The following is a 22,306-nucleotide window of genomic DNA, read 5'->3' as shown; positions in this document are numbered from 1 at the left end:
CTTATGTGGGGTTGATTTTTGCTACCTCTCACAAGGTGGCAGAGGGTTGTGGTAACTCTAAATACATGAATATACAGACACACATTTCCATTATCTCCTTCTGGTACCATGGGAAAAACACCTGTGCATTCTGCCATCTATACACTGAGAATCTAGCAAAGGTACCTGCTGCATTCTGAGAGCATTAACACCTCCAAAACACTGGATTTTGTGTATTTGTGGTAGATCAAAGGTGCTGAGAATCATGTGCTTCTGAACTGTGAACCAGAGTATCTGTCTCTTAATCCCATCCCTTATCAGTTGGTGATGTGGAAGTGCTCACTGAATTTTCATTTTGTAGGTGGAGAAATGGGTGCACAGAGAGGTGTTACCTTCAGGGACAGGATGTAAATTAGTCCTTTCCAACACAGCTCAGTGGAGAAATCAACTCCAACCCCAAAACCTGCTCATTCCACTCAGTAGAGCAGAATACACTGATTGGAATTTGGAGCTCCAGTTTGGAGTCTGCTGGTAGTTAAATGAGCATGTTTATAAGTGAATTGAATACAGCAGGAAAAGGAATTTGTGGGTGGAAACTCTACCCTGCTTCCATCCTTAGGACAGATGGAGAAAAAGCTTCCTTTGACAAGGCACTCTGGAGAAGATGAACAGCCCAGTTGTTCCAAGCTGTTGTCTGGGTGGGCTCCTTTCTCCAAGGATAAGGGAAAGAGCTGAACCTACAGCTGGATGGCATTCAGAACAAGTGAGCACATGCTCTTGCTTAAATTATTGAGATGCTTTTGTCCAGTCCTTCACTCCAAACTATTTGTGTTAGGAATTGTCTTCAGGTGTTCAGCTCTCAAATCAGTTCCACAGGCATTTTTCTAACAGTAATGTCACACCAGAGCTCAGCAGCAGAAAGGAAGGTAGGTGTAGCAAGGAAGGAAGGGCTTACATGACTTTTGCTGAGGTAATTCAATATAGTTCCAATTGTCATTTTATTTAGATGATGAAAACCAAAGTGTATCAATATACTGATATGCTGAATTCTACTAATATTCCATCAGATAATTAGTAAAAATAACATCATATTTGCTGTTCTGAAAATGTACTGATTATCTTGTCCCCAACAATCCACCTCATACTCAACTCCAGGAAATTCTGCATTATGTTTCTCTCCCATTTTTCCCTATTCCAGATGAATAGTCCCATCAGTATCTTGTAACAGGTCAGCTTTAAGTGATTGCCTCATCAGAAGAATAAGTCAACAGATAGCTGTAAAATCTTCAACAAATGTTGTCTACATAAAACTTTAGTTCTTTGTATTTCAAAGAGAGTCAAAATCCATCTAAGATATACTTTGAAATGCTAGAATTCAAGCAGCACAGGTGACATTAACTAAGCTGAGGTGTTCAGTAGTTGAAAAATTACTTACAGAAAACAAACTGATATAGGTAAGAATGTTCTTATTTTAAATTCAAGACAAGTTTTCTTGTCCAAAATATTGAAAGCAACTTACTACCAGCACCAAGAAGTCCCCTCTATACATCTTCAGCTGCTACTGCAGAGGTTTTTTTCACACTTGTACATACATTTGGTACTGACAGTGTACAAATACAACCAAACATGTCACCTTCCAAAGTGACTCAAGCTTTTTAACTGTGTGTGCAGCTCTTTCCCAGTTCCACAGCCCAAGGGAGCAAGTTATGCCCTCAGCACTTCTGCCACAACCATCTTGTGTTTAGCCAAGAATTGTGTGGTATTCTAGGAAGTTCTCATGATCTCAGAATTCTACATGAAAATATAAGCAAACATCCAGCTTCTCATCCAGTCAAAAAGAGAGATTTTAATACACAAGGTTCAAACTTACAACTCCCATGTAGCTACAGAGTAACCAGGCTCCTCCTACGTAGAAAACAACTTTTGACAGCCCCAATATGGAGTGCTAATACATCCTTGTCATAAAAGGAATCAATACAAAATAAATGTGTTAATGAGCTTCAAATTCAAACGATTTCCAGCACTTCAATAGAATAGGTCTGAGATTCTCTCAGGTGGTTCAGTCTTTGTAATTCCCGCAAACTTCCCTCAATCTTGTTCAGTTCTGAGTAGAACCGTACCTGAAGGGAAGAAAACAGAGACATTTATAGTAAAATATAATCTCCCTTTCTTTTTGTACATCATCATACTGGGGAATTATCTCTGGTTCTGCACAGCTTAAGATATTTAAACCAAATGAAACAGCTTTTGAAATCCAAATGACACAGAGGCAAGTGCAATTCAAGCTCAGGAAGGAGCATACAGAGGAGGACAGACATTATTTGATTCACTATATAATTTGTTGCTGTCTGTCTCCCCCTGTTCTCAACATCCATATTCTGAATCCAACAGAAAATCAAAGAATTATCCCAGAAGATGCAACTTACTTGGGCTCTCACAAACTTATGCAGGTTTGAAAGCAAGTCCTTTGCTTCTGGAAGCATCACCATGACAGTGAACTGAGCATCAAGCAACAGGCACATCCAATCCATGATCTGAAGAGAAACAAAGAAAGTCCACTTACACTTCCCAGTCTGGAAATAACACATTTGCCTTTAAAAGCTGAACTCTGAGACATTCACTTCTACTGCAAAATGCATGGGCTCACATGTTCAGGCATATTTTAAGGAATATTTGCATTTTGATTGTTAAAGTGTTACATCTGACTTCATAGAGGTTGCATTGATGGACAGCTCTTGGTAGAATGAATGCAGGTGTCAGTTGATTTTAGATATTCCCAACTTTTCAGTTACACACCCCAAAAAGAGAAGGAAGCACAGCAGAATGAGCTGCTCACCTGGTTTATTGTGGGATAGAATGAGCTGCTCACCTGATTTTTTGTGGGATAGAATGAGCTCCTCACCTGATTTTTTGTGGGATAGAATGAGCTGCTCACCTGGTTTATTGTGGGATAGAATGAGCTGCTCACCTGGTTTATTGTGGGAGAACGTATTCCAGGAAGAGTGGTGTTCACTTTTTCACTGCATTTCACATACAGGTAATATAAATACCTGAGAAATAGCTGAAAGCAGAAAAGTCAGAATATTTGTAAGGGACAAACATTTAATAGACCAAGGGGTTTTGTTCTGCACATGGTAATAGTCATAAGGATTTTTAAAATTTAATTTTTTTGCTTTTGAATGCAACATAGATGCCTGTATACTACACATTAAAAACAAGTTTTATGGTTCTCTTACACCACCCATACCTGGATGTTTGAAAATTCCCAGCAATATTCAGTGTAAATTACATTCAGGGGTAATCACTGTTCCAGGAAATGTGTCAGAGATGAGATCAGCTCTGTTTTGATGTGTGGGGCTTTTCTAAAATCACTGGAAAATCACACATATGCTCAGGTACACACAGTTCTTGAAGTTATATTTCAGATTCTGAGAAACAGGGGAGTTTGGTGGGGTTTTTTCCTAAACTGAGGTGATCTAGATTTGTATTACATTTGGGATTATACAGAGGTTTTTTCCCATATTTTCTAAACTCCTGTTTCTGATAGGACTGACTAAATTACTGTGTCTTTTTCCTTTCTTAAAAAAACATCTAAATCAAGGGAAGGTATTATTCCTTGCTAACAGAATATGAACTTTTTCCAGGTATGCTGGGTCATAAAGAGAGTTTCTTACTTACATCTTCTAAAATAAGCAAGGACAACAAATATCAAGAAAATTACATAAGTATATAGAAAAATGTGATATTCCTTAATATTAAATCATATTAGGCATCCTAATTTCATTTTCATGCATTAGTTTGTTATTCAGACTCCTGAAAAAATGGTGAATTTCTCATATACAATAGAGAAAAATCTTTTCCCTTCACCACAAAATAAGTGGTTTTATACTTTTTAATGCTAAAATACTTACAACAGCTTGTTGAGCTGGAAGGTTTTTCAGGTGGGGCAAAAGAAATGTTTCAGTGTAAGGTGAATGGAGAACAGCATTTCTGTGTGGTGCTATTAAGGGAACAACACTGCAGGAAAAATACCACTTTCTTCAAAGCAGAGTGAATTCTAAAGAAAATATTTCTCCAGGTTTTTGAGGGAAGCTCTATTTGAATCTTATTTCTATAATGAAATATCTACAGCAACTGAATCATTACAATAGATTTAACTTGAACAGTTCTGTCCCCCACAAGAGTGTAACTGCCTGATGTGCTTTAACAGGCAAATATCCAAAGCACTGATACCTTTGCTCTTAAGTAGAGAAAAATTATTGCAAAAGTGTAATAAAACTAAGTTTAAATTGGTGTAGATACATTCTAAAAGCTAAATATTTCTATTTATATTTAAACAGTTTTTCTACTGAGTAGGAACAGCTCTTAGGAGAACTCAAACCTTGAGCAGTAGCAGAGGTTGTGCCTTTGGCAATAGCAAACACAAACACCCACAGCACGTGCAGAGCTCTGGCTGCCCTTCCCTGTCACAGACATCTTTTATGTAAAATCCCTTCCTTAGGATTTTTCCTCTTGAGAAGCTGAGGGGCTCAGGAACAAAATGTAAACATTGATTATCTGCTGCTGTGGAATGCAACAGGTGCATCTGGGATTGGTCTCATGTGGTTGTTTGTAATTAATGGCCAATCACAGCTGGCTCAGACTCTCTGTCTGAGACACAAACCTTTGTTATCATTCCTTCTTATTCTATTCTTAGCCAGCCTTCTGATGAAATTCTTTCTTCTATTCTTTTAGTATAGTTTTAATACAATATATACCATAAAATAATAAATCAATCCTTCTGACACATGGAGTCAGATCCTCATCTCTTCCCTCATCCTCAGACCCCTGTGAACACTGTCACACTTCCCCACAGAGGATACAGCAACGCTGCCTTCTGAAGCCCAACAGGGCAGGATCCACCATCACTCTGCCTTTCCTTTGGGATTTTGGTATCACACATGTCCTGGTCCATCTCTTCACTGAAACCATTTTCTAGAATTTCAGTTTTAACTTCCATGTCATTGCATTCAACATCAACGTAACAGATGGCAGAATCCAGGTTGACATCTACACTTTTAAGATGGTCTTCACTTGTGCTGTAGAAGAAAATTTCAGACATTTAACACTTTTAATTATTAGCTTTAAAATCAGCAATGTCATCAAGACATATAATGAATTCTATGAAGCTTATTATGAAAACAAAACCAGACTAAAATTTGGTGAAGAAAAAAAGGAAAGAATGATTTGGAGTTACCTTAAAAATGCTTTCAGGCAAGCATAAGTGATTTCTTCAGGAATATCTGGAAACCGTTCTAGGCAGATCTGTAAGAGCTGCAGGTCTTTTTGCTCCAAAGCAACAGCCATTAAATCTGGACATAAACTATAAGAATATGAATTTAATAGGTTGCACAGTCCACACTGAGAACTACACTTCAGGTAGTAGTAGTAATCTTCCTCCCCAGATGGAATTTTATGTAAAACACCAACAAGAAAATAAACATCTTTGGTACTAAATTCTGATAATTCAAGAGCAGCTTATAAAAATTTTATTTCTACTTTAATTTTAAAAATTACTCCTTACACTTTAAAAAATGCAGAGTCATTACCTGTAGGACAAGTCCCGGGTTTCAACGATCTCCTGCAGTAAACTTTGAGGGTAGAACTTTGGATTTTTTTTACATCTGTCTGTAAGGGCAGTGACCACACAGCCAATGGCAGCTTGCAGATCTAGGGTCGGTGCTCTTGCTATTAGTTTTTTCAATTCAATTTCCACCACATAATTAGAAGTATCCTGGAAAAGACAAATACTGTGCAACTCAGAAGTGCATGGCACATGTTTGACAACTACCCTGGCATTAATTAGAAGGTGGCATTAAGTAGAATAGAAGTAGATCTATTTTGGAATTCAATTTACAAAAATTTATAGAAATCCCTCACCACTCTGTGTTTTGATAGGATAGATTCTCTCAAGCATGAAGGAGCTAAATGAGGAGGTTCCTCACTCTGAACTCAGGCAAGCTCATTAATCACCTGTTCCATCAGTGACAATGCCACGTGAACTGTAGGTAAGTTTCCCTTCCTGTGAGAGCTATCAGAGCACTTGCAGCAAGTTCTAGAAAGGAACTAAAGAGCTTTTTGCTGAATTTACAGTGGAATTCCTGACAATTCCTCCATCTTCCTATGGCCAAAATGCCTTCAACAAAATTAAGGCCATAAATAAGAACCTAAACAAGCAAAGGTCAGATGAAATATCCTCCCTTATTTACTGTAAGAGACTGTCATTAAAAATGAACAAATTTGTGCAAGTTTCCAGAACTCAGCTGTTATAAGCCATGTACAGTTATCAAAATACACTCCTGTGACAAAACTTAATTTCATCATTCCCAAATGCACAAAAATGACAATAACAAAATCCTTCATCTCACCTGCTCAAGGCAGCTTGGTCACCCTGATATGTGGAAAGAAGTAACAGCTAAAGAGACACCTAGAATATTCTGAGTGTCTAAACACTACTTGAGGATATTTGGGTTACTTACTTTGAGTCTTATTAAGAGTTGCTCAACTGATAAGGACCCTGATCGTCCAGTGCTCCTGTTTGATCTTAACTGTGGTGAAGAAAAACACAGAGTTATTATTCAGCTCCAAAATGTTTAAGGATTTCAAGCAAAATAAAAGGACACTTCATGTGTCAACTTGCTGTCCAGACTATAATTACTAATTTTAATTCCAGAAACAGTGCTAGAAACAATCAGTAACAGATAAACTGAAATTTCTTTCTGCTGCAACACTTAAGAGCAGCAGCATGGGGAAGAGACAAGACAAACAACAACCCCAAATGACCCCAATGCTAACTCACATTCATTCTGGACTCTGCTTTCAGAGCTACAGACTCCTGGGACTCAAGGGAAGCCACCAGCTCTTCCTCTTCCAGGGTATTCCAGTTCACAAACGAGGACACATCTGGGAACACACAAATGAAACTGCATGAAGGTAACACTTACAGCACATTTACTGAAGTATGAATATTGCATCAACTTCTTATGCTAATAGATACTTTCTAAACTATAATGCAAGGGATTTTATGCCAAGAAAGTTGCCAGTTTTATTTCAGCAGTGGGTAATTTTATGAGTTTTTTTTTATACTGTTCCTCCATTTTGCCTCTGGGAGCAGGAGAAGAAAGTTATTACACAATTTATCCTGAGCATTACTTGCAGTGTTTTACCACTGCAGGGTTTAAAACCACTGTGACAGTACAATTTTAAACTGAAGTTTACAAACTAAGGTTTGACATTGCCCTATCCAACCACAAACTCTTTGAAAATTCTTTTTAGGAGACAACATTTCACTTTGTTCTCAGTGTTCATCACCAGCATTCCAGTGTTCTCAGTGATTCCAGGATCTGAATGACAACCCAGGCTAAGTGAAGCCACAATAAACTCAGACATTTGTGTGCTTTGGTGTTCCCAGCACCAGTAAATTTAGCAGCCAGGAACAAAGGACAGTGTGAAGTTGCTTCAAGCTGTTTAGATTCAATGAATTAATTTTATAGGACTGTGTTAAAATAATTTTTATATCATTTCAGACATCTTCCTTTTGCAAGGTCTTCTCACTGTAATTGTTAAAAAAAAATAATAATCTTACCAAGGCTTTGACTGTCCTTGAGCTTTCCCACAGCAGCTGCCAAGGATGATGTTTCACACTTGTACATAATTACAGTCAGCACTTTCCCATGAATTAGAAAAAATTTTTCCTCGTAACACCACAACTACAAAATATTAAAATGTATCATAAATGAGATAAGCAGAAATGTGAGTTCCTGCACTCATGTGTAACTCCTTACTGTAAACTTCAACTGGAAGTCACTGATCAGAATATTTTAAATTATTTGTGGTAGGTTTAACATTTGCTAGCAAACCTTCATTAACTGCTGATTTTAAATACAGAAATTACAAATGCTGAGTATTTTTCCAGGGATGTCCTAAAATATAGGGGGCAATAATGCTGCTCCAAAGCATTAAGTCCTCTGTAAATTTCACTTTTTAAGTTTCCTCTTGTGCAATTTTAAGACAACAGCAGTCAGCTGCTCTGGTTCACTTCACTAGTGCATTTATTCCTTAGGTGTCATTTCACCAATCTGACTCTGGAATAGCTTGAAGTGCTGCTCAGGTGTTCACAGAATCATTTAGGATTTCAACTGCAAATTGCCTGAACAGAACAGACACTGCTGGGGTTTGTGCTCAGTGATTTCATTCACACCAAATAATCATGATCATGAGAAGTGATAAAGCACTAAATGGCCACAGAAATTCCTACAGGCACCACTCTCCCAATGAATATTCTGACAGAGAGTGCTCATTAACTGGTCAGCAATAATTTTGCTGCAGAAGTTGCAATTCCTGCTCCCCCAGCAGCAGCAGAGCTCTGCAGCCCAACACTCCCTGCCCTGCTGCCAAAAGCACAAAGGCCCAGGAGCCAAAGCCAGGGCTCAGCCTCACCTGGCCACTGGTCCCCTGGGGCAGATCCTTGCAGGTTTGCAACGTCTGGAATTTTGTATTCCATATGGTCAGGAACTCTGAGGGAAGTAACAGATGGATGAGACCAAAAAGCAACACAAGCAGCACATCTGCCTTTGCTACTTTCAGTCACAAACGCTGAGGAAACAGAAATAACTGTTTCAAAAGAGCTCAGGCAGATTTAGCATTAGGAATTACATCACCCAGGTTAAATCCCAATTCAGAGAAATGCTGGGTTTCCAGTGAAGAGCTTTAAAGCAGAGGCTGGGACAAGACAGACAGCAGTTTTCACACCCAGTGCTTTGCCCAAGGACATTTTAGACCTTACAATAGCTTAAGATGATTTTTCAAGTTACCTTTGGGCTTTCTCCCAGGATCAGGGACATTGCCCAACACTGCAATGTGGTCTTTGTCCAGGACAACTAAAGATGTTCCTTTCAGAGCAGCTCCAGATACTGAAAGTTTTAGTAGTAGTGACTTGGACAAAATTTCTTCTTCTTTTTCCTCTTCTTCTTCAGTATCTTGCTGTAGAGGTATCAGAACCTGATACACACAATGATTGGTATCTGTCAAAAGAAAAATAATAATCACTCTTTTACAAAGTTTTTTTGTGGAAAAAACCTGTTTGATATAATTTGGCAAAAGAACATTAAAAAAAACCCCAATATCCAGTGACTGCTGAAAGAAGAATTAATGCAGGATATTTAAAGGACTTTTTATAATCCAAAGCAGCAAAATAAAAGTACAGCAATGAAGGTGCAGTGAGATCTGCAGGGTACAAGTGATCACAGGTAGGAACAGTTGGCCTTTGTAACCATTAAAGTATCAGGAATCTTTCATTACTACTTGTAGCTATTTTAGAAAGCTTAAAACCTAAAAATATTAAACAGCATTTCATAAATATGAACATATTATGTCCTTTCATACAATTTTTTGCTTCATTATCACAACCCATTAACAAATACAACTTACACAAGCACAGAAGTGTGACAGTTTGGTTTGTAATGTGTGCTGTGAAACACAGTGGCCTGGCTAATTTCTGTTGTTCAAGCTTGTATTTGTGTAGACTGTTCAGCTTAGGCTTCTGTACATAGACAAAAAAATCCTTATCCTAAAATAAAAAAAAAAAAAAAGAAAAGAAAGTTTTTCCTTAATTTACACAAAGAAGATGTAACAGAAATTCAGATATCAGTACTGCTTAACTTTGGATGTTGTGCAAAACTAGGAAATTGTGTTTTCTATAGGACATACAGAATTATTTGGAGTTATCTGCAGACTAACAAGTAAAGAAAATTCTTATTTGATGCAACAAATGGATTTACAGGAAGAAACATTTGCATAAAGACAGATTCAGGTATAATTCCTTTTTTAAAAACATACGAACTATTCAATAGATCTTCACAATGAGCAATGAAGAGTCACACAATGTCCACTGTACTTCGTTTTATTAACTGTTCTGTGCAGTTCTGAGAGCCCAGCTCTAGCCCTGAATGCAACACAACTTCCATTTAAATCAGGATAATGATTCTACTAAAAGCTTGAAAAAATCAAATGAAACCAGTGATGGATTTTGATAAAAGCACTCAGGTCTCCTGCTAGGAGAGTTTTTAAAATAAAAAATATTTAACTCACTTTCTGAGTAATGAAAATTAAGACAGGTTCTTGGCCTTCCATAAAAGCTCCACTCCACCTAAAAACAGAAAGCTGGATAAACATCCTCCAAATTCCAGGTTTATACAGAAAGTCATAGCACTACACACTGATAATTTTTAGGAAATCTCTATAAATAACTCTAAGATTTTAAAACCCACACGTTGGAAGAAAGCACCCAACTCCATGATCTCAGTCTTTGATTTTCCCCAATTTTCACAGTCCAAGAATTCAGCAAGACCCTCCCAGAGAGGCCCCACTGACCTGATGGTCTCAGCTGAGATGAGGTTCTCGATCTCCTGCTGAGGAGCCTCCAGGAGCACATCCAGGCTCCGGACCCCCCCTCCCCTGAACAGCACCAGGGCCCCCCCCTGGGGCAGGGAGTGGATCCTGTACACATCTGCTGACAGCTGCAAGAGCAAAAACACATCTCTGTTCTCTGCTACACATCCCTGAAAACTTAAGTGATTAATTAGTGCATTATTCACACTTTTAATAGAAAAATTAGGAAGCTTTAAGAGTCTTAATAATGTAGATCTGAATGTTGATGATTTGCTGAAATGCCACAAATAATGTAAATCACTACCCCAAAAAAAAGCCAGGAAAATGTCCTGATCAGCATCACATTCCTGAATCACATCACAAAATACAGGACAGGGTCAGGAGGTGACACAACTGCTCTACAGCAACACACAAAGTGATGTTTAACACATCAACCAGCAGAACATGGAGATCTGTGACTGAACACAATTCATCATCTTCAGAAAGTCCTCAGAAATGCTGGCCTTGGTATAAAAATCACTTTAGGAGAAATATTCTGATGCTAAAGTCAGTGCAAGTGGATTCCTTGCAATACTCCACAACATCATGAAGCACAAGTTAAGCTAAAATGTAACATGGCCAATACTATGAAAATTGGGGCAGTTTTTCTGTCCACCAGGATCCAAAACAAAAAAAGAGAACACCTGAAGGACACTTACTGTTGCTTTAAAGGCTTTGTCCAAGTTAAGGTCTTCATTCTTCCATATTCTTAAAACCTTTAAGAGAAGCATCATTTTTAGATAAAGCAGTAACACACAGACTTCTCAGCACTCAAAATACCAACAACTGCAACAGGAGGAAACAACAGGGAGCATTCAGAGCAACCTGAGGGAGAACTGCCCCAGGGGGGAGCAGAAACAGCAGGAATAGAAACCAAGCTCAGAAATCCTGAGCTGGAAATAAAGAAAAAGACACAGCAGAACTCTGAATTAAAGTAGATCAGAGTGATGGAGACAGGTGAGATACAGATTTTCACAAGCAATGCAAGGCCAGGAGTGATAGTTCTCAACAATGAAAAGCCAAAGGCTCAGCATGATCCAAGCAAATGCTCCATAAACACAAGAGAAACTCTGAATTGTGAAACAAGAGCAGGAAAACAAGGATGGGGGTGTGAGCTATTGGAGCCATTCCAGCACCACAAAGCTGTAAATGTCACCCAGGCTGCAAGAGGAGAAGTAACTCATCCTCAGGGAGGGCAGCAGCAGGCACTGAGCATCTCCTGTGTGCAAGGCCACCAGACCATGGTGCTCAGCCAGAACCTGCTCACGGCACTGTGCAAACCCAGGGCACCACAGGAAACATTTCTGTGTCTGCTCTGGGTGCCCTGACCCCCAGGGGAGCACTGACTCTGACCCTCATCTGTGGAGAAAGCCTCCACAAAAGTGTGAAATAGATCACAGAGAGCAGTGTAGGTGAATCACTTGGTGAGAAATTGATGGTTTGGGATTTTTAGTAAGTTGTGGATGGAAGCAAGATGGAGGGTACAGGCTGTCATCCTGGGTTTGGGTGGCATTTTGTAATTGGGTGGAAAAGTCTGCACTGGGGGCTCTCTGGGATCAGTTACTGGGTTAAAAGGGAAAATAATCCAGGTGTCAGCTCTTAATTGGATAGCTTAGTCTTAAAAGGCCTTGGAACAAGAGATTGTTGGCCATTTTGTGCCTTCTAATGAAAAGCTGCCAAAGTCACAGTGGTGAGACTGTTTTACTGATAAGAAATAACAAACACCTGAGTCTGAACATGAATTATTGTCTCAAGTGCCTTCAGTCCAGACCCAGAAAAAACCCACAACTGGTACCCTCACATATTACCAGTGTGCTGAGGGCTCCCCACACTCAACCAGAAATGTCCCACTGCTGATTTGTTCCTACCTGCATCCCTCAGGAGGATCCCCCAACTCCTTTTCCCTCTAGAGAAGGGTGAGGCTCTCACCTTGTCATCATGAACTGCAATGTACTCGTGGGTTTCAAAGTTGCACACGACAGGACAGGTGAGGATCTGCCCATGCTTGACTGACCAACAGCCCAGGGGCTTCTGATCCGAAATCTGGAGTGAGAACAAGGACAATGCCAGTCAAATGGAACATGTGAAACACTCTGGGGACTTCTCCATGACAGAAAGGAAATGAGAGACAGCCACATATGGAGGCTGCTTTACTCAGAAATTCCTCTTGAACATACCTGTTTCCACCTCTAACTCTAACAATTTCAGAATAACAGGAAAGAACTCTCCATTAATGAGATTTCCTTTCATGTAAGAAATAAGTTTGACCTGTCACAGTCTGAAGGGTTTATGCCATGAAGCACAGGTACAAGGCATGGCTTCTTCAAAGGGCAAATATTCATTTTATCACTAGTGGCATTTGTTTTTACTGACTCATACAATCACACACAGACTTGTGCTTTTTCTCCTCTATTTCAGGGTGAGTTATTGAGACCAAGAGCAGTGGATTTTGCAGTCTGACCTCCTGCTCTGTGTGATTCACAGCCAGGGCGCTGAGCCCCTCTCCTCCCTCAGGAGTACACTGGGTGTATTTACAGCACTGAGTGTATTTACAACAAGCTGTGTTCTCACAGATGGTCTTGGCACTGGGAATAAACAACCCAAAGGAGATTGTATCATCGACCCACTTAGACCATGGAATCGTTTGGGTTGGAAGGGACTTTAGATCACCAAGTCTCACCCCCAGCCATGGCAGGGACACTTCCACTGTCCCAGGCTGCTCCAAGTCCTGTCCAGCCTGGCCTTGGACACTGCCAGGGATCCAGGGGCAGCCACAGCTGCTCTGGTACCCTGTGCCTGCCCACCCTCACAGGGAGCGATTTCTGCCCAATATCTAAACTAAACCTACTCTCTGTCAGTTTAAACCCATTCCTGCTTGTCCTGTCACTGCAATCCCCAACCTTGTGTATGTGATAGCCAACTAAACACAGAAACTCAAATACTCGCCCTAAAGTTTCTTATTATGGTCTACTGAATAACAGAGACCAGAACACATTTTCATTTTCAAGTGCTGCGAACTAAAGTTCTGCTGCTGCCCGCAGGACGGCAGCTGACACTGAGCTGACAGCGCAGGACCTGGCACTGCAGGGACACGCGTCTGTGGCTTCGGGAAGTGTTTTTGGGACGGGGAACGGACAGAGAATATCAGCAAAAGGAGAAATACGCGAACAAGCCCCCGAGCCGCCCCGCGTTCCCGAGCAAAGGGAGCGCAGCGGGCAGAGCATGGCCGAGCCGGCACCGCTCCCGGGCTGGAGCCAGCCCAGCAGTGGGAATAAACAACGGGGATGGCGGCGGGGACAGCGGGGCCTGGCCCGGACAGCCGGGAGAGAGGGAACACGGGAAACGGCGCGGCCCCGGCCCTGCCCGGGACACCCCCCATGCCGGGGCTGCCCCCGAGCACGCGCGCGCGGTACCTTGAAGAGCGTGGCGGCCCGGCCGCGCTCGGTGAGCAGCACGAGGTCGCTGCCCGGGCCCGGCTCCAGGCACAGCCCGGGGTCGAGTCCGGAGCCGCCGCCGCCGGGGCCCGGCCCGCGCAGCGTGAAGCTCTCGCACAGCGCCGCCATCTTGGCCAGGCCCTGCTCTCGCGAGAATTGGCGCGGCGCGCGCGCCCCCGCGTGACCCGGGGCGGGGCCGGCCGGGGTCGGGACGGTCCCGGCGCTGTCGCGACAGGGAGCGCGCGGTGCTCTCGTGAGGCGCTGCCCGGCCGGGTCTCGCCTGCCCCGAGCGGCTGAGGGCTGAGGGCTGCGGGCTGCGGGCCCCTGCACTCCCAAGGCGTTACGGGCCCTGAGTACTGTGAGGGGTGCGGAGAGCGATGGCAGCTGTCCTGGGGACAGCGCCCCACAGCGGGACGCTCCGGGGGCCGCGGGCACTGCCCTCACTCGGCTGTCGCCGCCGCTGTCCGATGGCTGTCCCCATCGCTCCCGCGGCGTTCCCACGGCAAGGCCGGCTGTATGCTAATGAGGGCGCAGATTGACGCTAATGAATGGGTCACGTGCACGCCGATGAGCGGGGTCACGTCTCTGGGAATGAAGGTCACGCGTATGTTAATGAGGCGGTCACGTGCGCGTCAATGTGCCCGGGACGGGCGCTGAGGGCTCCGCTGGGGCTGAGGGTGCGCGCGGGCCCCGCTGGGCTGGGGCTGTCCCGGGCAGCGGCCGCGCCCGTGCCAGTGCCCTGTGAGGGACCGAGGGGGGATTGTCCCCGGGCAGCGGAACGGGGCGGGCATTGTGCCCTGGGCAGTGTCACTGGGGGTGGGGATTGTCCCCAGGGCAGCGGAACGGGGCGGGGATTGTCCCCAGGGCAGTGTCACTGGGGGTGGGGATTGTCCCCAGGGCAGCGGAACGGGGCGGGCATTGTGCCCTGGGCAGTGTCACTGGGGGGGTGGGATTGTCCCCAGGGCAGCGCAGCCCGGCCCCGCTGACAGCGCAGCCGGGGGGTCCCGTTCGGGATTTCACCGCGCTGTGTTTCCCTGTGCGGATGTTGAGCATGTGCAGATTTCAGCCGTGCCCGAGACCAGGAGCCCCGGCTGTGGAAGGTCGGTGCGGGTCCCTGGGGTCACTGTCCACACCCGCTCGGGCGCTCCCGGCTCCGGTGGCACGGCCGGGCACGGTGACCCAGCGGCTGCCGAGGTGTCCCCGGGGCTGCGCGGGCTCTGTCCCCTTTGAGCCGTCCCATTTCCAGTTTAAAACATTTCCAGTCCCCTCTTTGTTCCCCTGCCCTGTCCCACGCTGCCCGGAAGCTTTTCCGTCCTGAATGAGCGCTGCCGTTCCTCTGGAGCAGGGAAGGCTCCGTTTCCATGGAAGAAGTGAAGTCTCTGTGTAAAAGCTTATAAAGAACCGTTGTGCGAGGGAAAATTCTGATGAGTAAAATTAACTGACTTGGAGACAAGCCTGAGAGCATTCGAGTGGTCTCTTTTCCAGTCTTTTCCAGTTACTTGGTACAGCACTGAGCTGCCAAATCCTGCATAAAGAATTAGATTCCCCAATGGAAAACTTCCTTGTCAACCAAATGGTCATTTACAAGTGAATGGGTTAATGCCAGACCGATGGGGCACTGCCCCGGTAAAACCTTTAACAGACCTGGGGCACAACAGAACCCAGGAGAGGCTGCAAGTGCTTTAAATTTTCCTCACAAAGTTAATTCTTTGTGCTATTTAATTTTGAGGAAGTGACTTTCAGAGCTGGGATAGAAATGTCAATGTTACATGTTAGTGAGGAGGTTTCTGCCTACAGGAGACTCGGTAAGAGAAAACAACCACTGTTGTAAAGAATAGTTGTTGGTAGTTTATTTACAACAAAATGCAACGAAAAATACAATATTAAAAATAATAAATAACTTGGAAAAAAACAGAAACTAAGTGATATGAGAAAAATGACAGTCAAATTCTCCTGCTGAGCCTTGCACTATTGAACGTGCAGAGCAAATCAAGACTTGGTCCTTCTCTGACGGTGGTGATGCATTGCCTGATGTTGCCATCAGTGCTCTAAATAACAGAAATTAATTACTGGACATAACAGAATCATGTGGAATTATCACAGAAATATAAGAAACCAATAAAACCTGCTTTAGTGACACCACAAAACTACAGGAGATCATAATTCAATGACCATGCTGTTCATTTAAAGCAAAACATTGTTAGACTTATTTAGCAATTTTAACTTACACATAGAAAACCAAGTCCAAACAATGGCAACAGAAAATCTCCTATTGACAAGATTTTGAATTCTCTCTTACTGCACTCACTAATTCATAAAAAGCATATACATTTGGCTTATTTCAAAGGATAACACATTGTTTTGAAGTTATAGTGCAGCAAGCTTCAAAGCAGTTTTAGCAAAGTCTAGCGGTCTTGTTACAAACTGAAATTCAAGGAACAAATATTTCAGTTTCAAAGTCTCTACAGCAGCAATTAATGCAAATTGGCTACTAGATGTCACAAAATCACCTTCCAGAATAATCAAAAAAGCCAAAGAACAAGGTTAAAGAGTTTCTTTCCATAGTATTTATCCAGTCCTTTACAAAATTAACCATTACATTCATAAGAAATCCCATTAAGTACAGGTTTCAGGAACAACTTTTGTGGGTCCCTCCCTTTTTGATATTTTAGGAGATGGACCCTTCTGAAGCTGCACTGAATTGCCAGTTGTTTTGTAATGATTGTTCTATCCAAAATACACAAAAGTACAAGCAAAGCCTGGAGGTTTTCACAGAAACCTGAACAAACTCATCACAGTTTTTGCTCTGAACTGTATTCTCCTTGATAAAAAATTCCTTGCCAAGTCCTAGCAGGGCTGCATCATGGGATTCTTGTCACTGTGGCAGAGGAGAGGAACACAGGCTGTGCTCACCAAGCTCTGAGGCTGCACCCAGTAAATAATGACAGCGTTTATCTTTGCAAACAAAGTCAGGAACACCTGCAAAACTCTCTATTTTAATCCTAATAAACATGTCTGAAAACACAACAGAAAGGGAAAAATCAGCACTGAAAACAATCCCTTCCCCTCAAGGTGTTACACTGAAATACTCAGACCTTCCTTCCCATTTCATTTCATGTGTGCCTGCTGGGAATATTCTAGAAAAAGCTCTCTTACCCTAAATAGCAGCCAACCAAACAGAAAAAGGCATTTCAAGATCCTGTCATTGACCAGCTGGGTGATGAGTGCTGGGGACTGCAAGGCAGAACTCAGCATGATCAGTGAAAACCTGGGGCACTCTTATCCAAAGCAGGGACACATTACAGAGCTTTTAATTGGCCTTGATTGGGCAGCAGCAGAGGCAGAGTGGCTGCTCCTGACCCTGCCAGTGCTGCATCCAGGGTGGGGACACTGAAGCTGGGCACAGCAGGGAGGCTTCTGTCACTCTGTCACTCTGACACTCCAGGATCTGTCTCTCTCTCTTACATCTCCACCAGGCAGATATCCAAATCTGTCCTGTTCAGTGATTTTCACAAATGACTTGTCCCCAAACCTACTTAATATCCTGATCAATGTATTGGAAATCAATCAGTTAAAATGAGTAAAGATGGAACTGCTGTGGTCTAACAATCTGTGTCAAACCCAGATTCCCAAATGTGAATAGAAACAGTCACATGAGCACCAGGACACTGAATAGAGCTGAGCAAATTTGTCTTGGACAAATTAAACATCCATTGAAACAGACTTTCAGGTGGAGCAGACCTGAACTATTTCTGTATGGGCCAAAGTCAGGCAATGAGAATAGAACCAAACAATGTTTTATGTTTTTAAAGATTTCCCTTTGCTGGCAACGTTCCAATCTTGACACTAAATCAATAATTACAATAAAAAATTACACATGATCCTATGATTCCATAATGTGCACCCTGGTTAAGCTGAAATAATAAACCAATGTAGGAAAGTTTTGTTTGCAGTGTTACAGCAGCTTCTTTTTAAACAAAGCAGCATCACCCATCAGGTCAGCAATGAGTCAGAATTCCCAGCTCTGGAGAGAAAAGCAAAGCCAACCATGGAGAGGACAAGGGAGAATGCAGGACCACAGCAAACCTGCAGAGAGCTCCTGGACATTGCTGGCTGCAGGATTTTCACTATCAGACAAATGAACACTTGTTTCAGTGCAGGTTGGCAGTGGAATTGCTGCTGCTCCTAAAACCTCTTCCCAAATACCACTCATTTCACAAAACCTGCAGCCAGAGAGGAGGAGCTCAGAGCATTTCAGCCACTGTGCCCCAGGTTTGGGCACCCCCAAACTGAGTGTTCAATATTCAGGCACAGCTCAGCTCTGAGAAGTCTCTTTTTTCCTCCATCCATCAACCATCAGTGGTGGCACAAAGTGTCACCCACTGGGATCATGGTTCAGGTAGGAGCTGTCATTCCCTGGAACTGGACAGGGGCTCCCTGATGTCACCAAGGGAAGGAGCTGCAGCAGCCATGGAGCAGCAGCTGCTGTGGGGGAGAGCAGAGTGTCCCACAGAGGGGGCAGGAGGAAAGGGTCTCACCCAGTTCATGCTTTGAAGAGAAGGAAGGAAGAGCCACTCCTGCCATTTATTTTTCTCCTTCTTCCACCATCTACACCTCCCTCTGGGAAACATCCTTGTCAACAATTGAATTCCTGAGATTGAGGAGTGATTTCATACACACACACACCAGGAAGATCACTTCTGGTTCCTCAACATCACCCACCACTGGTTTGCTTTTTGAAGTGACTGATTTTGTCCCTTTCCCCAATGAGGCAGTGCCTGCACCCAGCTCTGTCAGATTGTTCTGTTTAGCAGAGATTCAAGGCAGGAAAGAAAAAGAATCTCCTGTTTTCTTCCCTTTGCATTCAAGGTCTCCCAGCCTGACTACTGCTCTTCTTCCAGTGAGGAAAAGACAGAATTCATTGCTTTTGTTTCTCAACTGGCACAATTCAGCTGCTTTTTCCAATGTCACAGAACACCACTGATGAACACCAACACTCTGAGCTCACAAAAGGACAAGGATAGTAAAATACATTATCTACAAGAAATAGGTGGTTCCTGTTACAAATTCTGTGCAAGGTAGAAATAGTTCAATGGCCTCAAAGTCAATATAATTAATTACAACTGGGGCTTTGATACAGTGATATTTTAGGTTTGAAAAGATTTGTGGTTTGTGTTTTAGGCCCCAAATCCTGAGTCATATTAAGCAAAATGTGGATCTGTTGGTGTTCAAGTACAATGAGTTACAGGTCAAAGGTTTATGAACACACAGGAGAAGCCTGAGAGTGGGAAAGATTTTAAAATTGGTTATAAAAGAAGAAAATGGGAGGGTTTTTTCTGTTAACCCTGCCTTCTAGTTGGCACTAATTTGCCTCAGAAGTCCTTGGCAGATTTACTTAATACCTACTCCTAATTATAAATGCTGTGACCTAGATGAGGGTTTGCAGGCAAAGTACTGCTACAGAAAGATTGGGTTTCGTTTATAGCATCCCCTCAGACTGTTCCATTGGTGGCAGTAAGATGCACCATATGGCTTGAAACACTACTTTAGGAATATATAAACTACTTTCTCTTGCATGCACTTTTCAGAAGGTTTTAAGGATCGAGTCTGAGGAAAGGAGTCATCTTTCCACACCGGAAAGTTTATCTGAAACAAACAAAAAAACCAACTAACAAACCAGCACGACCTTTGGAGCAATGGAGTTATGTCACTCTTGCTGTGGCAGACATGGCTTATCAGGAGGAAACATGCAGGGCTAATTTAAAAGGTTTTTTTCGATGGATCTGGAAGAGTGAGAGTTTCTGGAGCAGACTTTTTCCGAGGCCGATCTTTGGGAACTGTTAGGAAATCAGGAGCATCTGTGGAGAGAGGGGTTGATGGAGCACTAGATGGAGCACTGCGGGTTGAGGAAGGCATGGAAATGCTAGAGATAGATATTGCCGGTGGGAAAATCCCAATCTTCTTGTTGGTAGCTTCCTGAGTGGCTCGTTCAAACTCTCGGACTTCATCCATTGTCATGTCTTCAACGAGAAGGAATGAAACACAAAGGCATGTTAGAATAATTTCAAATAATCATTTCATTAACTCAGTTAAACTACTTCCATCCAAATCCTAAAGCAGGGAAGATTGCTTATCACGCATCTCATTAAATGCTTCTCCGCATGAATGCCTCCCCATTGTAAGGCACTGACTGGAGCACAATGAGCACAGTGTAAAGGAAACAAAGTTTTAAGTACATTAATCACGTCCTAATGGTTCCTCTACCTGGGTCTGAGCTGAATAAAGATTGCTGCCTCTGGAATTGCTGGCAAAACCCAGCTATTCCACAGGCAACTAAAGAGTACATTTGGATACAGTCAGCAGGTAGCATTTTTCAGAACTTCAAACTTTCAAACTTGAAAAGGGTTTTAAATTTTTCATTTCGATTATAAGGCCAAGTGGGCAAAGGGTTGTCATGGTTTGTTCATCTGCTGTAATTATCAAGGGATGAAAAATTCTCTCTCCTTCCATTGACTTGAGCTGCAGCTTCATGCAAGGACCAAGCCTGTTTTGCTTTGCCACCAATAAAGCCTGAAGAATTCTCTCTCCCTTGACAAAGCCGCAAGATTCAAATGCTCAATTCCCGCGGAACCAGGCAGAGGAGATGAGGATTAAAGCCCTGGGGAAGGAGAGGCGGGCAGGGCGCGGAGCTGCCGGAGCTGTCCCGGAGCTGTCCCGGTGCTGCCCAGCCCCGCAAGAGGGCAGCGCGATCCCAGCGCGGAGCCGTGCGGAACCTGCGATAAACCACGGCAGTGACATCTGCTACCACCGGGGAAGCTGAGCAGAAAATCAGCAAAGATCTTCTGGAACCTGCTGCTCCATGTCTGCAGTGCCTGCAAGACGCCCACCGAGCCAACTGAAGGCAATGTTAAGATTTTTGCTGAATGTCAAGTTAAATTCATAAATTTGAAGTATTTCATTAGACCATTTATAGATTCTTTGAGCCACGAAAGATCAAAAATGTAGAAATAAAACCAGGAGTCTTTTAATCAATTAAGAAGTCTCACATATTCGAGTGTCTGAAGCATAGGGCTGGCAGTGGGGATTACCAAATTTGTGATAAAATCCTGTTCTTCCAGGGCACTGATGCTTTTTGCCCCTACCCAGCTGCAGACACGTGCAACCTTGGCTGTTGAAGCAGCTTTCTGTTGTGTTCCAATATTACATGAAATAAAAGCGTGCACGGTGCTGGCTCCCCCTGCACCACACTGCAGGGACCTCTCCAGCCCACACTGGCACCATTAGCAGTGAGAATCTGCCTGTTGCAGATCTGACAGAAGTGCTGGCAATAAACAGATGGTCCCAGGGGAACTGTACCTACTCATGTTGGAGAGAGGTTTGAACCTGTTTTGCTGGTTTACATTTCGTTTCACACCCTGTAACAGTGGGTGAGAATTTCTGCACTCAAAGTGTCCCAAATCCCACTGAAATCACAGGGATTTTGATTGAGGAATTCTGTATGCTGTGAACCAAAAGCTGTCTTGGACAAATGAAGGGGACAGGAAGGTTTGTCAGTGCACTGTCCTTTGAAGGGAAATCTTACTGAATGGGACCTCCAGGACTCTTCATTTTTTATTCAGACATTAAACACTTCAATTGACTTTTACTTTTTAGCTTATATTTGCTTTAATTTCCTTCTGCTTGATATACACTCAAGTAAAACAGTCCTTACACTGAGCTAGGAAGACTCAGGTTCACTTTCTTTTTTTCATTAATAACAACTTCTGTTCTGACCTCAATGACAATTTTTCCACATGGAAACTACAGGTGGCAGACTTCATTCAGAACCAGATCCTGAAGTGTAGAGCCAAAATCTGAACTGATTCTCTGCTAAGGAGTAACCTTGATGTCAGTGAAGCTGCTGTGTCACAAGCACAAGAATTACCTGCCCAGGGATTGTGCAGACAACATCTCCTCAGGCTGGGGCCAGCTGGCACTGAGCAAGAGCCAAGGAAAGACTTGGAGCCCTTCAAGCCTTGCCCCACACTGATTTCATGGCTAAACCCAGCACTGAGCTCCACAGCACCATTAGCAGAAATAAAGGAATAATGACATTGCAGGGGCAAGGGCTGCTGCATCTTCTCTATTTGCAGAGAGTATCAACCTCTAAATTTAGGCCTCTACTTGTGGATTAGGTAAATAAGTACTTTATGAAATCTCCAGACCAGAGAACATACACAGAAAGCTGCCCTTTTCCACAAAACACTGCTGCATACTTTTGAAAATACTTCCCACCTTGTTGGTAGCTAATCAATGACAGTAACATTAAAGTTACCTTGAAAAGAGTGAATAACTCATTAGATTTTTTTTCCTGGTGAAAGAAAGAATTTTGTGAATCCCATAGAAGTTTTCCACTCCCCATGTTCTTGGCTTTTTGACTAGACCAC

General features: G+C 43.0%; 2 protein-coding genes across 2 annotated transcripts in view; both read right to left on the bottom strand.

Annotated features, from left to right (window-relative positions):
* Positions 1–960: 960 nt before the first annotated feature.
* Positions 961–14,009, bottom strand: NOL11 (nucleolar protein 11). The gene is made up of 18 exons (XM_058038733.1): positions 13,860–14,009; positions 12,376–12,489; positions 11,106–11,162; positions 10,390–10,535; positions 10,108–10,165; positions 9,448–9,586; positions 8,832–9,041; positions 8,458–8,534; positions 7,604–7,727; positions 6,818–6,921; positions 6,498–6,566; positions 5,568–5,752; positions 5,216–5,341; positions 4,842–5,057; positions 3,891–3,969; positions 2,948–3,040; positions 2,406–2,513; positions 961–2,099 (listed from the first exon to the last, which is right to left on the bottom strand). Exons 1-18 carry the CDS (start codon positions 14,007–14,009, stop codon positions 1,986–1,988), a joined length of 2,169 nt encoding a protein of 722 aa, XP_057894716.1. The 3' UTR covers positions 961–1,985.
* Positions 14,010–19,810: 5,801 nt separating this feature from the next.
* Positions 19,811–22,306, bottom strand: part of PITPNC1 (phosphatidylinositol transfer protein cytoplasmic 1) — a 74,784-nt gene continuing 72,288 nt past the window's right edge. Inside the window, exon 10 of the mRNA XM_058038747.1 lies at positions 19,811–19,900. Coding sequence (XP_057894730.1) covers positions 19,895–19,900 — 6 coding nt within the window. The 3' untranslated portion in view covers positions 19,811–19,894. The remainder of the gene's footprint in view (positions 19,901–22,306) is intronic.

Source organism: Melospiza georgiana, chromosome 21 (assembly GCF_028018845.1).
Source record: "Melospiza georgiana isolate bMelGeo1 chromosome 21, bMelGeo1.pri, whole genome shotgun sequence".
NCBI lineage: Eukaryota > Metazoa > Chordata > Aves > Passeriformes > Passerellidae > Melospiza > Melospiza georgiana.
This window is presented reverse-complemented; position numbering and strand designations above follow the sequence as displayed.

Excerpts from the sequence above, each read along its gene's own strand:
- NOL11 (XM_058038733.1), bottom strand. The coding sequence starts at position 14,009 with ATGGCGGCGCTGTGCGAGAGCTTCACGCTGCGCGGGCCGGGCCCCGGC. Across the intron at positions 9,042-9,447 it reads TGTCACACTTCTGTGCTTGT|ATACCAATCATTGTGTGTAT; the intron begins GTAAGTTGTATT and ends TTCTTTTGACAG. Across the intron at positions 6,567-6,817 it reads AAGCAGAGTCCAGAATGAAT|TTAAGATCAAACAGGAGCAC; the intron begins GTGAGTTAGCAT and ends TCTTCACCACAG.